Source organism: Perca flavescens, chromosome 18 (assembly GCF_004354835.1).
Source record: "Perca flavescens isolate YP-PL-M2 chromosome 18, PFLA_1.0, whole genome shotgun sequence".
Lineage (NCBI taxonomy): Eukaryota > Metazoa > Chordata > Actinopteri > Perciformes > Percidae > Perca > Perca flavescens.
In genome coordinates, this window is record NC_041348.1 from 19,656,103 (window position 1) to 19,668,428 (window position 12,326).

Below are 12,326 nucleotides of genomic sequence, written 5' to 3' on the forward strand. Positions count from 1 at the left end.
TCATGCAGAGACATTTGTTTTTGAAATACCTTGTTGGGGTGCAAATTGTTGGCCTGGTGGAAATTTGGATCTTAAAGAAATATTAGCACAATGAATATACTAAATTTCATGGCAATGTGGCTTGTGGATGTCGAAATATGTTTGTACTTACTTTAAATCAATTTGAAACACAACAGCTTTTATTTTTCTGGTTACATTTTTTTGTTTCTCTGCTGCTTCCCCAGGTGCTCCTCCTTCTCCAGGGTGCTGAGCCCCCAATACTGTGCTCCCGTCAGAAGCTAAACCGACCCTATACTGAGGTCACCATGATGACCCTGCTCACCAGCATGGCCGATAAGGAGCTGGTCCACATGATTGCATGGGCCAAGAAGCTTCCAGGTACTTCTTAGAGTGGCGAGGTAGCCACACCAACAGTAAATACTCTTAGTTCTTTTCAGCAGTACAAACCTTCTTATATTTTGACTGTATAATGCAGTGTATTTTTCAGACACATTTTCAAGATATGTCTTTTTAAAGATTTGACACTGCAGGAGCATTAACTACGATTTTTCTGACCCGAGTAAAAGGTTTCTGTAACAGACTGTATCTAGAAGCTGCTCAGTGACAATTTCTTTACCAGATGTTGAGATTTGACTTTCATATTTATATTCTGGTCTTAATTCAGTTTTGGAGCAAAAATTCACAAATAACTTAAGTTGTTAAGACTCTCTTGAGACTTGCAAGGAGTCTGTTGATGGTCATGGGCCATTAACATCAAACATATCCTTTACAGTTGATTGCGCACCTTTTATCATGGTCCAAAATGTACTATCCTTTCCACACCATGTTTTTACATATAGGAAATAACTTGTTTTAAAGTGCCAATATTATGAAAAAAAATCACTTTTTTTTCTGGGATTTGGGGTGTTATTTTGTGTCTCTGGTGCTTCCACACGCAAACAAACTTTGAAAAAAACCCATCCATGCTGTTTTGAGTGAGATACGGGTTTCTGAATGTGTCCTGCCTTCAGTCTCAGGGTGAGCTGTTCAAAATCTGCACAGCTTTCTATGTCACTAGCCGAAACGAGGGGCCTAGGGGGATAACCGTTAGCATGCTAGCGTTAGCATGCTAGCTCGTTCTCAATGGCAAAACACTGCTACAACACACACAAATTCACCCTAATCTACAAAATAAATTGTATAGAACTACTTACAGTCTCTATTCTGCAGTTATTCCACGCTAAGTGTGAAGTGCACCCTCGTTTAGAAGAAGTCTCCCGGCTTATCCTGCCTTGTACGGGCCAAAGTTGGAGAAACAGCTAGTTAGCTCATGTAATCCTTACCTAGCTATTGCGCATGTGCGACTGACAACAAAGATGTTACAGAAGTTGAGATGTCTCACTCTGTAGCTAAAACAGAAACCTGACACAGGGTGAAAAGAGGAGCTGCAGCAATGTGCAGTACAACAAAAATATAGTGTTTTTTGAAAATTAAACCATGTAAACCTATTCTGATACAATATCAAATTACAATTATGAACCTGAAAATGAGCATAATATGGCCACTTTAACCTGGACTCTATTTTCCCATCCGTTTGTGTCTAGTGCTTGTTTTTGTCACTGACAGGCTCAGATTGTTATTATAAGTGTCTGATAACATATGAAGAGATGATGAAGTCTTGTTCTGAAATCTCGCAAGGTGACTTACCAGAAAACAGCGTTGGGGAGAGAGCATATAGGGGAGTTTGTTGTTTTGGAGTACAAAAACGTAGCTTTGTGTTATCTACTGTAGAAGATGTTCAATTGCGCATTTCCAAATTGTGTTATCGAAAAGTGGAGCTAAACCTCGCGCAGCTTTCATAGATGTTACCTTTGGATTCGGACAGGCTGAATTTGAGGCTAGTTGTGCGCTAGCATACAGCTACAAATGGATCCTTAACTCACAGGTCCATACACTGCGCAGACCATCGTGTCAAAAGTGACGAGTTTGACTGGGGATGGCTACTGCCAGCAAAAGAGAAGACGTCCTATATTAAAGCAAACTTTCCTTAAGAAAAATGCTGTTCCAACAGTGGAGAGCTGAAGACAGAGCGGAGGTAAGCTAACGTTAATGCTAGTAGCTAAAGTTACTGTGTTGACCTGGCATCAGTAAGTTACACCCAAAAGCATAGCAGGATAACTGCCACTTTTAGTAAAAGTACATTGTATGTGCGCATAAAAAGGCCCGCCATACCTGCCAACATTTGTTTTTCAAAATCCGGGAGATTTGTGCGGGGGTATGGCTGTACTACCAACATAGCCATCTTGAGTTCAGCTTGCTTCACGTTTTCTGCCTCTGTCTGTTCTTTTGTGATGAAGGATGAAATCGCCCGTGTGCGCTTATGTGCGTCTCCTGCGCAATGGTGCTGCTGTGTTTTAATATGCTGGGTAATGTCATTTTCCCTGCCGTGCGCTACATAAAAATCAATGTGACACACCTTACAAAAAGCATGGAGGTTGTCGATATGACTAGGTAAAATGCATGTAAATTGTTGCGCCCAACATGTTGAAATTTACAGCTATATTTCGATTTCTTTGTGGGAACACCACCTTCACCTGTCATTTTTATCTGCTCGCTTTCGGGTCTGAACTTTCCGCGAAGCTTGCGGAATTGATGTAACAGCTGTTATATATTTTAATGGTTATTTTCAGGTTTTATTTTGAGGGTCTTTTAAAGTTATTACATGCTGTCTCAGCTAGAGGTTAGCTGAATTAGCTGTTAGCTAAACTAACGTAGCTTCCTTTATTCAGTGTTGCGTGGTGGTTTATGGGATGAGTAGTTCCTTCGCTCTGAAATGACGATATGTACACAGTCTTGTACCTTTGACTTTTTTTTGATTTTCTGTTCGTTTTTTCACTCAAAATGGTACGTTGTATGCTTATGAGTCACGTACCATCTGGTTAGCCTAAGGCATGGTCTAAAACACTCTATATACAGATTTTTCCAGACATCAATGGGAGAAATGAATGGGAAATTTACTTCCGGAACCCAAGGTCTCTCAGAGGAGGGGCGGGACTGTTGGGCTCTATTTGCCCTATAGGAATCAATATTGCAACATTGTTTCACAGCTGCTGGTTACAGCCAGCGTTCTCGCTCAATACTGGACAAATTCAAAGATTTTTGATTACATTACCGTTAGTCACTTTAGACAAATGATTGGAAAAATAACTGCCCTTAAACTGAATGTTACATCACATAGTGAATAACAAAAGGACATGTGATCAGTTAAAGCTATAAAAACCTCTTGATGTCAGTCAGGCTTGTTGTAATGTCGTGTTGACTCCTACCCTCCAGATACATTGATGTCTGTTGCTATTGACAAGGCGAATAGAAATAAATAAATAAAAATAGCCAATTAAAGTGATAAAGTTACTGAAAACTAAAAAATATATAGGAAGTTAAGGAATGTATTTTCTGCACAAACGGTCAGTTATAAAATATATTAAAGTGTTGGATTGTAGCATTCCAAGTGTAAAGCCTGGCAGTGCAAACTTTATGATTTTCTTTAAAATCATCAGGCCAGATGGATAACTTCCAGTTTAATAACATTCTTGCTGATGTCTGTAGCTTTGGATAGATATTAAAAAATTCTTGCCTGGTGAGGGCAGGTGCAAAACATGTGAGTCAGGTCTGCTGGAGCACCGTGACATGTTTTGTTCAAATTGGGACATATATTTTTTTAAACTTGGAAACGGTGTCTTTCTTAAACATTTTAAATATACAGATGTACTGTGTGACAGAGGTGATGGCCTTCGTTGGTTGTCTATTTGACTGCGTAGGCAACAGCAAGGTGATGGGCGACCTTTATTGTGGACACACAAACACACGCACGCAGAGCCATTACAGTGAGGGTTATTACAGTCATCACTTTTGAGAGGATTGTCCCCTGGCACCCCATAGATCCTAAATACAGTATAGGATACATCACCCTTTTTATTTACACACACACACACACACACACACACTCACACACACACACACACACACTCATTCACTCACTCACTCACTCACTCACTCACTCACTCACACACACACACACACACACACACACACACACACACACACACACTCACACTCACACTCACTCACTATTACAACCTTGTGTGGTACTAAAAGCCCAAACGCACACAGTTTTAATTGTGAGGGGTCCCAAGCACAGGGAGAGAGAGGGACAATGGAAGGGAATTGACTGTAATTACATATGAATTGTGACAGCTGAGTGCCAGTGATAAGGCTTAAGAGGAGAGAGATTGCAGATGCTTTCATTTAAGTAGCCAGCCCCTGCCAGAAAACAAGGGCATGCATATTTCTATTTTTATGAGTGGGATGAAGGTGCACAGAAAACATTTAACTCTGGGAGTGTTGATTTGGTCTTGAATCCAAATAACTGCTGTGATCAGGATAAAACATACGTGTGTGTGTGTGTGTGTGTGTGTGTGTGTGTTTGTGTGTGTGTGTGTGTGTGGGTGTATATATATATATATATATATATATATATATATATATATATATATATATATATATGTGTGTGTGTGTTTGTGTTTGTGCTTTAGGTTTCCTGCAGCTGGGCCTCCATGACCAGGCGCAGCTGCTGGAGAGCTCATGGCTGGAGGTGCTGATGATCGGGCTCAGCTGGAGGTCCATCCACTGCCCCGGCAAACTCATCTTCGCACAGGACCTCATACTGGACAGGTAGCCCGGAATACTCACCTGACTTCTCAGTGACATTCACCTTATTAAATTTTTTCATCTCTCTTTCCGTGCTTTTCTTACCTTTTTTTCTATCTCTTACTCTCACACACATCTTAAGAATGATACATCAGCATTGTAGATTTTCCATTTCACACCTTGCCAGCCATTGTGCCACCATCATAGAATGAAATAATAATTACAGGTTCCCCATGGAGAGGAAAGCAGCCTCTCTAATCATTACAGTACTGAGCTGACAACCAGGACAGAGATTTAATCAAAGACTCAATGCAAGGAGTGATGACAAAGGAAGAACTATCGAGGGAGAGATGATGGGAAAGGAGGCGTAGGAGAGAGAGCAATGATGAACAGAGAGGACAAAAACTAGAAATGCGGGGAGACGTGAGGCATGGATTTTTGCTTTGCAGGCACAGCCTGTTCCCTCCATTCCCCCACACTCCCCCGTGTTCAAAGTAAACAAGCTGGCCAGACCTCAGTATCTACCTCAGAGAAAAAGAGAGGAAGGTGGAGACAGAGGCATGAGGGAGACATGCAGACAGACAAACAAAGCTTTTACACTCTGATGTGTCTGATGGTCCCATTTGATTCAAAAGTGTATTACATAGTATTATCTCTAAAAGCTGGTCTCTGTATAAGTGTCCTCAGCAATTGGACATGATGACTAAAACGCTGTTGGTCAGAGTTGACAAATTCCCTTGGCTCTGTGCTGTCCAAGTTAATCTTGCACTCCAACCACTGGATATTATCTATCTTTCCTTCACTTTTCAACTGTGCTGACAAATGGAGCGTTGCAGTGATTCAATCCATTAGTTATTTATCTGGCTGCTCTTTGGATAGCTTAATGGTCACAGATGTTTTTTTGAATACTGATGGTGCGCTGCAGCTCAGAACTTAGTCTTTGTGTAACTTACAGAATTTTAAACACACAAGAAAAGAGAACTTTGGACACCCGGGTAGCTGAGTTGGTAGAGCAGGCGCCCATATATAGAGGTTTACTCCTCGACGCAGCAGGCCTGGGCTCTGACCTGCGGCCCTTTGCTGCATGTCATTCCCCTCTCTCTCTCCCCTTTCATGTCTTCAGCTGAAATAAAGGCCTAAAAATGCCCCAAAAATAATCTTAAAAAAGAAAAGAGAACTTCAAATATCTAAACAAAATTCCTCACGTTTTCTTTTATTCTGCTCTCTAGGAACGAAGGCGATTGTGTCGAAGGCATGGCTGAGATCTTCGACATGCTGCTAGCCACTGCTTCCCGCTTCCGCTTGCTCAAACTGAAGCCCGAGGAGTTTGTCTGTCTCAAAGCTATTATCTTGCTCAACTCTGGTGAGGCAACATGTGTGAGAGTCCTTCTTGTGAAACATTTTAAGAGAAACTAAGTGTAAAGTGATGCCTGGAATGACATTGGAAAGCAGAGACAATTCTTTAATCAAAACATAAGCTCTCTAGCTTAATTTTTCAATTCCACACAGTTTTGTTTGCATGCACACCACTTTCTCACAGGTTTCCATTTTGGTCCTCAAGAGTATCAAAATACACCCACAGATGTGTAGCTTTGAATGCTACTTACGGGCACATTAGGCGAACAGAGTGTACTGGAAAGGCCCGTACCCTCAATATGACTTTATAACTGTTCCCATGACAACATGATGCAGCACAGAGGGCTGTGTTTGTCCCGGAGATTGAGATATTCTATATAGGAATTCAAATACCAGCGGGATGACAAAACTGGCACAGCTGCTAGAGCCGAATGAATGTTTGATTGCTGTGTGGGCAATACTGCATCTGCAATCAATGCTCTGCTCTTATATGCGTGTTTGAGTCAGATCTTTTATCAAGTAAAAGTAAAAATGTCTATATGAGGTGAATTACTTTTACTGAAGTCTCGGTTTAAGAACAGAAAGGTCCATTAGCTTGACAAATTTCCAGTAAGCTTATGTTTTTCCTGTCAGGTGCCTTCTATTTCTGCACCGGTACAATGGAGCCCCTCCATGACACTGCGGCAGTGCAGAACATGCTGGACACCATCACAGACGCTCTCATACATCACATCAGCCAATCAGGATGCTCAGTTCAGCAGCAGTCGAGACGGCAAGCACAGCTGCTCCTCCTGCTCTCCCACATCAGGCACATGAGGTGAAATTAAATTAAAAACGTTTTTTTTTGTTTTGTTTACAATATTAATATTAATATTAATGTTCTGCTGAGAATCTGCTTCAGTGACCCACAGTGGTTCTTTGAATTTAAAAGATAAATGCTTTAAAAGCATTACATTTTAAACTTATTCCTCTTCACCGATGAGTTGTTGCTGTAGAGTATATCAAGTATATCACAATATATTAACCACAATAAAACAATTTATTTAGTTAAGTGTCCAACCAGAGTTTAAAGAATAAAACCTTAAAGACCAAAAGCAACAATAAATTGATCCTACTAAGTACAAAATATTGTCTGTCAGTGTATCCAAAGCCAAATATGGATAATTCTTTTCACACATCAGTGAGCTACGCTGTTATACGACATTGTTCTTCATCACAGTACAGTATTATTCCTCAGCAGAAAGTAGTCCCCAATAAAAAAGTTTTCCATCTTTGGTAAGATGGCCGAATGGGGCTGAATGATCCAGACAAAGTAGGAAGATCAGGGAACAAGTGTGTTTTCCAGAATATATTAAACACATAAAACTAGAAAATCAAACGGAGCCTTTAGGGATGTAGAAAGAAATCAGCCCTCATTAACTGACTGATACATAAACTCATTCCAATTCCTCATCTCCCTGCAGCAACAAAGGCATGGAGCATCTCTACAGCATTAAGTGCAAGAACAAAGTGCCTCTGTACGACCTGCTGCTGGAGATGCTGGACGCTCACCACGTCCAGCGGCCAGACAGACCAGATCAGCCCTGGTCCCAGGCTGATGGAGAGCTTCCCTCCACCATCAGCAACAGCAGCAACAGCAGCGGTGGTGGCTCCTCTTCAGGTGGATCCAGTTCAGGACCCCGAGTGAGCCGTGAGAGCCCGAGCAGAGCCCCCACAGTCCTGCAGTACGCAGAGTCCCGCTCTGACTGCACCCGCATCCTATGAGACCGAGCACGGCAAGCAACATGTGAAGGTCAAAAGTCATTTTTATGGGTGATGTGTGTAGTACAGGAGGAGAAAGGTTTGGGAATAAAATCCAAAGGTTGTTTTTGATTGATTTCATGAGATAATAATTTATAAATTAATTGAATTTAGGGAGTTTTTCTTTGCACTACTGCAATTTACTACAATCTGAGCTTTAATGCAGTTACTCTTCTATGCTGTCTTCTATGTGATTTTGAGTCTCTAACAGCTTTACAGTACAGCTAATTATTAAATAATATTTACAAAACGGCAGGTGTTAGGTCATATTGTGGCACTCTATTAGCTTTGAAATGACGAGCAGCTAATTTTTATTTTTATTCGCCTCGACCAAAGTGCACTTCCTCCGGGGTTTAAGGGTCTACAGGCACATTTTTTTCTTTGACATATTATGGATGATTACACACTAAACTATGATAACACTGGTTCAAATGAATGTGTAATTTATTTTGTTTGAATTCCAACATTAAGGACTTAACATCAGGTATTGTGTTTTCTGCACACACACAAGTGTAAGCTTAATATATTTGGGAAGAAAATTATTTTAATGATGAAATATATGAGGATATATCTGCTGAATTTTGCAGCTTTTTGTGTGTAGTCGGTTTGTTCTTTATGCTTACTTGAACTCAAGTTTTCTGAAGTGTGTGTGTCTGTGTGTCTGATTTTTATTTTATTTTTTCTCTTGATGCAGTTGTTCAACCACTTCAAAGCTACTACCGGTTATTGTTCATCCAGTAATTCAGTGTTTACATGTTGAGTTTGGCTGGATTTAGACACCTCCAAAAACCTAATTATCATAATGCATTTGCACATATTCCATTGTTGTTATTTACTTACTTATTCTCGTTTCTGTACGTTCATGAAACAGATCTATAAGCCCTGGGAATGGCGCAAATATGTTGCTCAATTCGCACTCGCCTCAAACATTTGTTTCTCATTCTGTCTGAAAGGTCAGAATTGAGAAGTTGCAACCAGGGACTATTTGGCATTTTTACTTGAAAAATGACTAACTGCTGGTCCAAATAGTTGTGGATTGTTTTCCTGTCGGTTAACTAACCAATTAATTGACTAATCGTTTCTGTACTTAAAAAATAAAGGCAATTAAAATGTATGAAAAGCCTCCATACAGGATACAATAGGATTTGGCCACTTGAGCTGAAAGTCCAGTCAAACCTGAACTGACTGTCATTTGTTTACTGTGCATAAAAATAAAAGCATTAATTGAGAAAATCTTGTTCATCACTGTTTGTCGTAAGTTTGTATCCCAAAGTCGGGACCATGAATACACAAATGTAAATATTTCATGATTTATTATTTGCAAAGACTGTATTCGTCATGAAGTCGGCATTAGCAAACTGTACATACATAAATAATCATATTCCATCTTTTTTTTTTTTTTTTTTTTTTTTTTTTTTTTTTTAACAGATTCTGTTTTAACAACTCAGGAATTCCGATGTCTCATCACAGCAGAATAATTATCGCAGGTATTACAAAGTTCACTATTTCATGTTGCAGCCGTCCACTAAAACACTACTAGTGATTATTTGGCTTTCTTAAAAGCAGGGGACTTTCAATTACATGCTCAAACAGAAAGTTAAAAAAATAACTGCCTGTATTCAAAGGCATTTCAACAAAAATATACAAATCAGTTGAGAGGTCAAATCTTTTTTCATAATTTCCCCAGTTGATTAAATACTGAAATTAAAAACAGGAATACAGGCCTTGGCTTTTGGGGAAAGAAGTCGGACATCTTTGCTGGACGGCTTCAGTGCAGTACCTTCAACAGTGCTCATGTCAGTGCTATAGATTCAGGTTTTAGCTTTAACGTCATATGAAGCCTTTTTTTTCTCCAAATTCAAGCATGTTCTTCTGAAATGTGTCAAGCTGAAAACATTATGTTCATCCTTCAGAAAGAAAGAACTGTTGAGCTGATTTCTGTGCTGTTTCAGTCGTTATGTCTGAGTTATTCTTCAGATGTGTCTTTTGCTTCTGAGACTGTGAATGATTGCTACTCAAACTGCAAGTCCTACTGTACAATTTACAGGTTCAATATCCCACACTCAAGGTGGTGCTTTAGCTTCATCAACACTAACAATCTAACTGATTGAACGCTAAATAAATAGTAGCAGCACTGGATATCATGGACAGAAAGCACGGTCGACTTTGGCTCCCAACATACAGTATATAAATAGTGCTTTGTTTTCATTGAATTCTCAGGTTTCTTCAGGAACCTTAAAAAATAATACACATTTAAGTTAAAACAAGATGGAATATTTAGATTGGGGGAGAGGGGCGTCTCCTGATGATGGTCCATTTATTCTGGAGAGTGGGTTTAAAGGGTTGAGGTGATTTCAGGAGAGTGGGCGTGCAATGTTCGTTAGAGGAGTCTTCATATCACCTCTGAATCACTTCATAATGCGTGTTTGCTCCCGAGCACGGGAACAGTGTGTTGCTTTAGAGCCCGGGGTGAAGAGGAAACATTCAGTGGAGTCCTTGGCAAAGCTGTAGGTAGATATTCAGAGACTTCTCATATGGGCGGTGGTCCGTTGGTGTAGCGCAGCATTGGATGGAAGGAGCGGGCAAAGTTGTTGGCATGGTGGCAGCTGTAGTCCTTCTCGGTCATGGGCACCAGACAGGCCAGGCCAATGAGGAGCAGGAGCAGCAGCTGGACGGGAAGCGCAGCCCTGAGGACCCGCAGCAGGAAGGACGGGCCTTTTGAAGAGGAGGAGGAGGAGGAGGTCGGCGAGGAGTAGCTGTCAAGAAGATCAGAACGGGAGGAAACGCAGCCAGCGGCGCCTGGAGATCTGCTCCGGCTGCAGAAAGACACAGAGTGAAGTTAAACACAGCAAAGAAAAGACCTGAGTTCACTGGTATTTGCAAATCATGTTTTGTCAAAACCCCTTGATAGTTTTTTTAATTGTTCAAATTTAAGTTAGTTATATAGTGTGAAAAATGCTCAAACCTCAGGGGCTTAAATCCAAAACGCATGATGTTTAAGCTAAGAGTGTTTAATCAGAAAAATTCAGTGTTCATTTTGGTTTGCTTTGGTACCTGGAATGTAGTTTAAGTGCACAAAGTGCCAGAAAGTTAATACAATCACTGAGAAGCATATGAAGACAAATTAAATTAGATTACAGATTAAAGATGAAAGGATTAGTCAATTAAAAAGTAAATCGACAGAAAATTGATCAGCTATTTTGATAATCTTTTTTTATTTTTTTTCATCAAAAAACTTCAGCTTCTCAAATGTGAGAATTGCTGCTTTTGAAATATCTTTGGGTTTTGAACTGTTAGTTGGACAAAACAAGATATTTTAAAACATCACGGTTGTCTTTAGAGAATTGTGATGGCCATTTTTCACTATTTTCTGACAATTCATAGACTAAACAATTGAGAATATACTCAGATTAATCAATAAGTAGTTAGAGTAAATCTGGCAATTCTGACATTTCAAGTAGGTTAAATTTAAACATGTTTGCAAATACTATTTTACCCATGTCTGGCAAAAGAATGAAGACTCAGCAAACACTCAACAGGAAAGAAAGCAAGAATACAAAAATGCGGCAAATAGACCAAGATCCAACAGTTAGAGAGATTGAGAGTCGAAGTTGAACAGAGACACACATGTACAGCAGACCTGCATACACACAAAACACAAACACACTTAGAAAAACCACAAGCCCTCGTAGATACCCGGCCGTGTCTCACTGGGGGGAAACATTCTGGCTTTAGAGCAGAATGTGTGAGAGTTCAATGCCACATCTCATTCCAGACAGACTCAGCAGAAATGCCAAATGCCCCTGGAGATTTCCACGGTTAGACTTAAGGGGAGGAACAGCATGTTCTTACTGTGACTCATCCTCGAGGAGGCTAAAGGAGTGTCAGACACCCTGACACTACTTCAGCCTCTCGCTCTGTAGCCTGCTGATTTCATTTAGTTGTTTAGTCCTCCTGGATGCTACCATAAGGCTGCTGTGAGCATGCATGAGCAGCATGTGCACGCTGTGTATGTGTTTATATATGTGGCTCATGGCAAACCCTCCTGCTTTGCTGGATTTCAGTTTCCACAGCCCATTAATATGTGATAGAGAGTCCCTGCTTCTCATATAAAGGATGCTATCAGGGGAAAGCAAAGACATCATTTTTTACAACAAAACTCACGGCAAGACTAGTTTAGGCTGAGTCTTCACCAGGCCTGTGTGTTGTTGTTGTTGGCATTTAATGGAAATCATAGAAAGTTAAATCAGAAAAGACAGAGAGTCAGAGGTGGGTGATTTAAGAGGTCTGGAAAGGAAACAGGAAAGAAAGTAGAAGTTAAGGTAGAAGGAAAAAAACGCAGGAGTTATTGCATCATATCCTGCTTTCAACTATGAAAAGAATGACACAGGAAGATAAAAAAACAGAGCTAAGGGAAAAGGAACGAGGGCTGAGGGATCACTGGGATTCAGATAATGCCATCTAGTGGGCGAGGAGAGTGCTAC

At 40.3% G+C, this 12,326-nt stretch overlaps 2 protein-coding genes across 9 annotated transcripts in view; one reads left to right on the top strand and one right to left on the bottom strand.

The window, feature by feature from the left end:
- The window catches only part of esr1 (estrogen receptor 1), a 23,822-nt gene extending 14,745 nt beyond the window's left edge, over positions 1-9,077 (top strand). For 3 of the 4 annotated variants that reach the window (XM_028604460.1, XM_028604459.1, XM_028604461.1), the window contains exons 7-11: positions 225-378; positions 4,572-4,710; positions 5,916-6,049; positions 6,676-6,859; positions 7,506-9,077. In XM_028604460.1, the coding sequence (XP_028460261.1) occupies positions 225-378; positions 4,572-4,710; positions 5,916-6,049; positions 6,676-6,859; positions 7,506-7,806 (912 nt within the window). In that variant the 3' untranslated portion in view covers positions 7,807-9,077. The remainder of the gene's footprint in view (positions 1-224; positions 379-4,571; positions 4,711-5,915; positions 6,050-6,675; positions 6,860-7,505) is intronic. The other variant, XM_028604462.1, reaches the window with a different exon arrangement.
- Positions 9,078-9,138: 61 nt separating this feature from the next.
- Positions 9,139-12,326, bottom strand: part of syne1a (spectrin repeat containing, nuclear envelope 1a) — an 81,633-nt gene continuing 78,445 nt past the window's right edge. For all 5 annotated transcript variants that reach the window (XM_028604457.1, XM_028604456.1, XM_028604455.1 and 2 more), the window contains one exon: positions 9,139-10,658. In XM_028604457.1, coding sequence (XP_028460258.1) covers positions 10,373-10,658 — 286 coding nt within the window. In that variant the 3' untranslated portion in view covers positions 9,139-10,372. The remainder of the gene's footprint in view (positions 10,659-12,326) is intronic.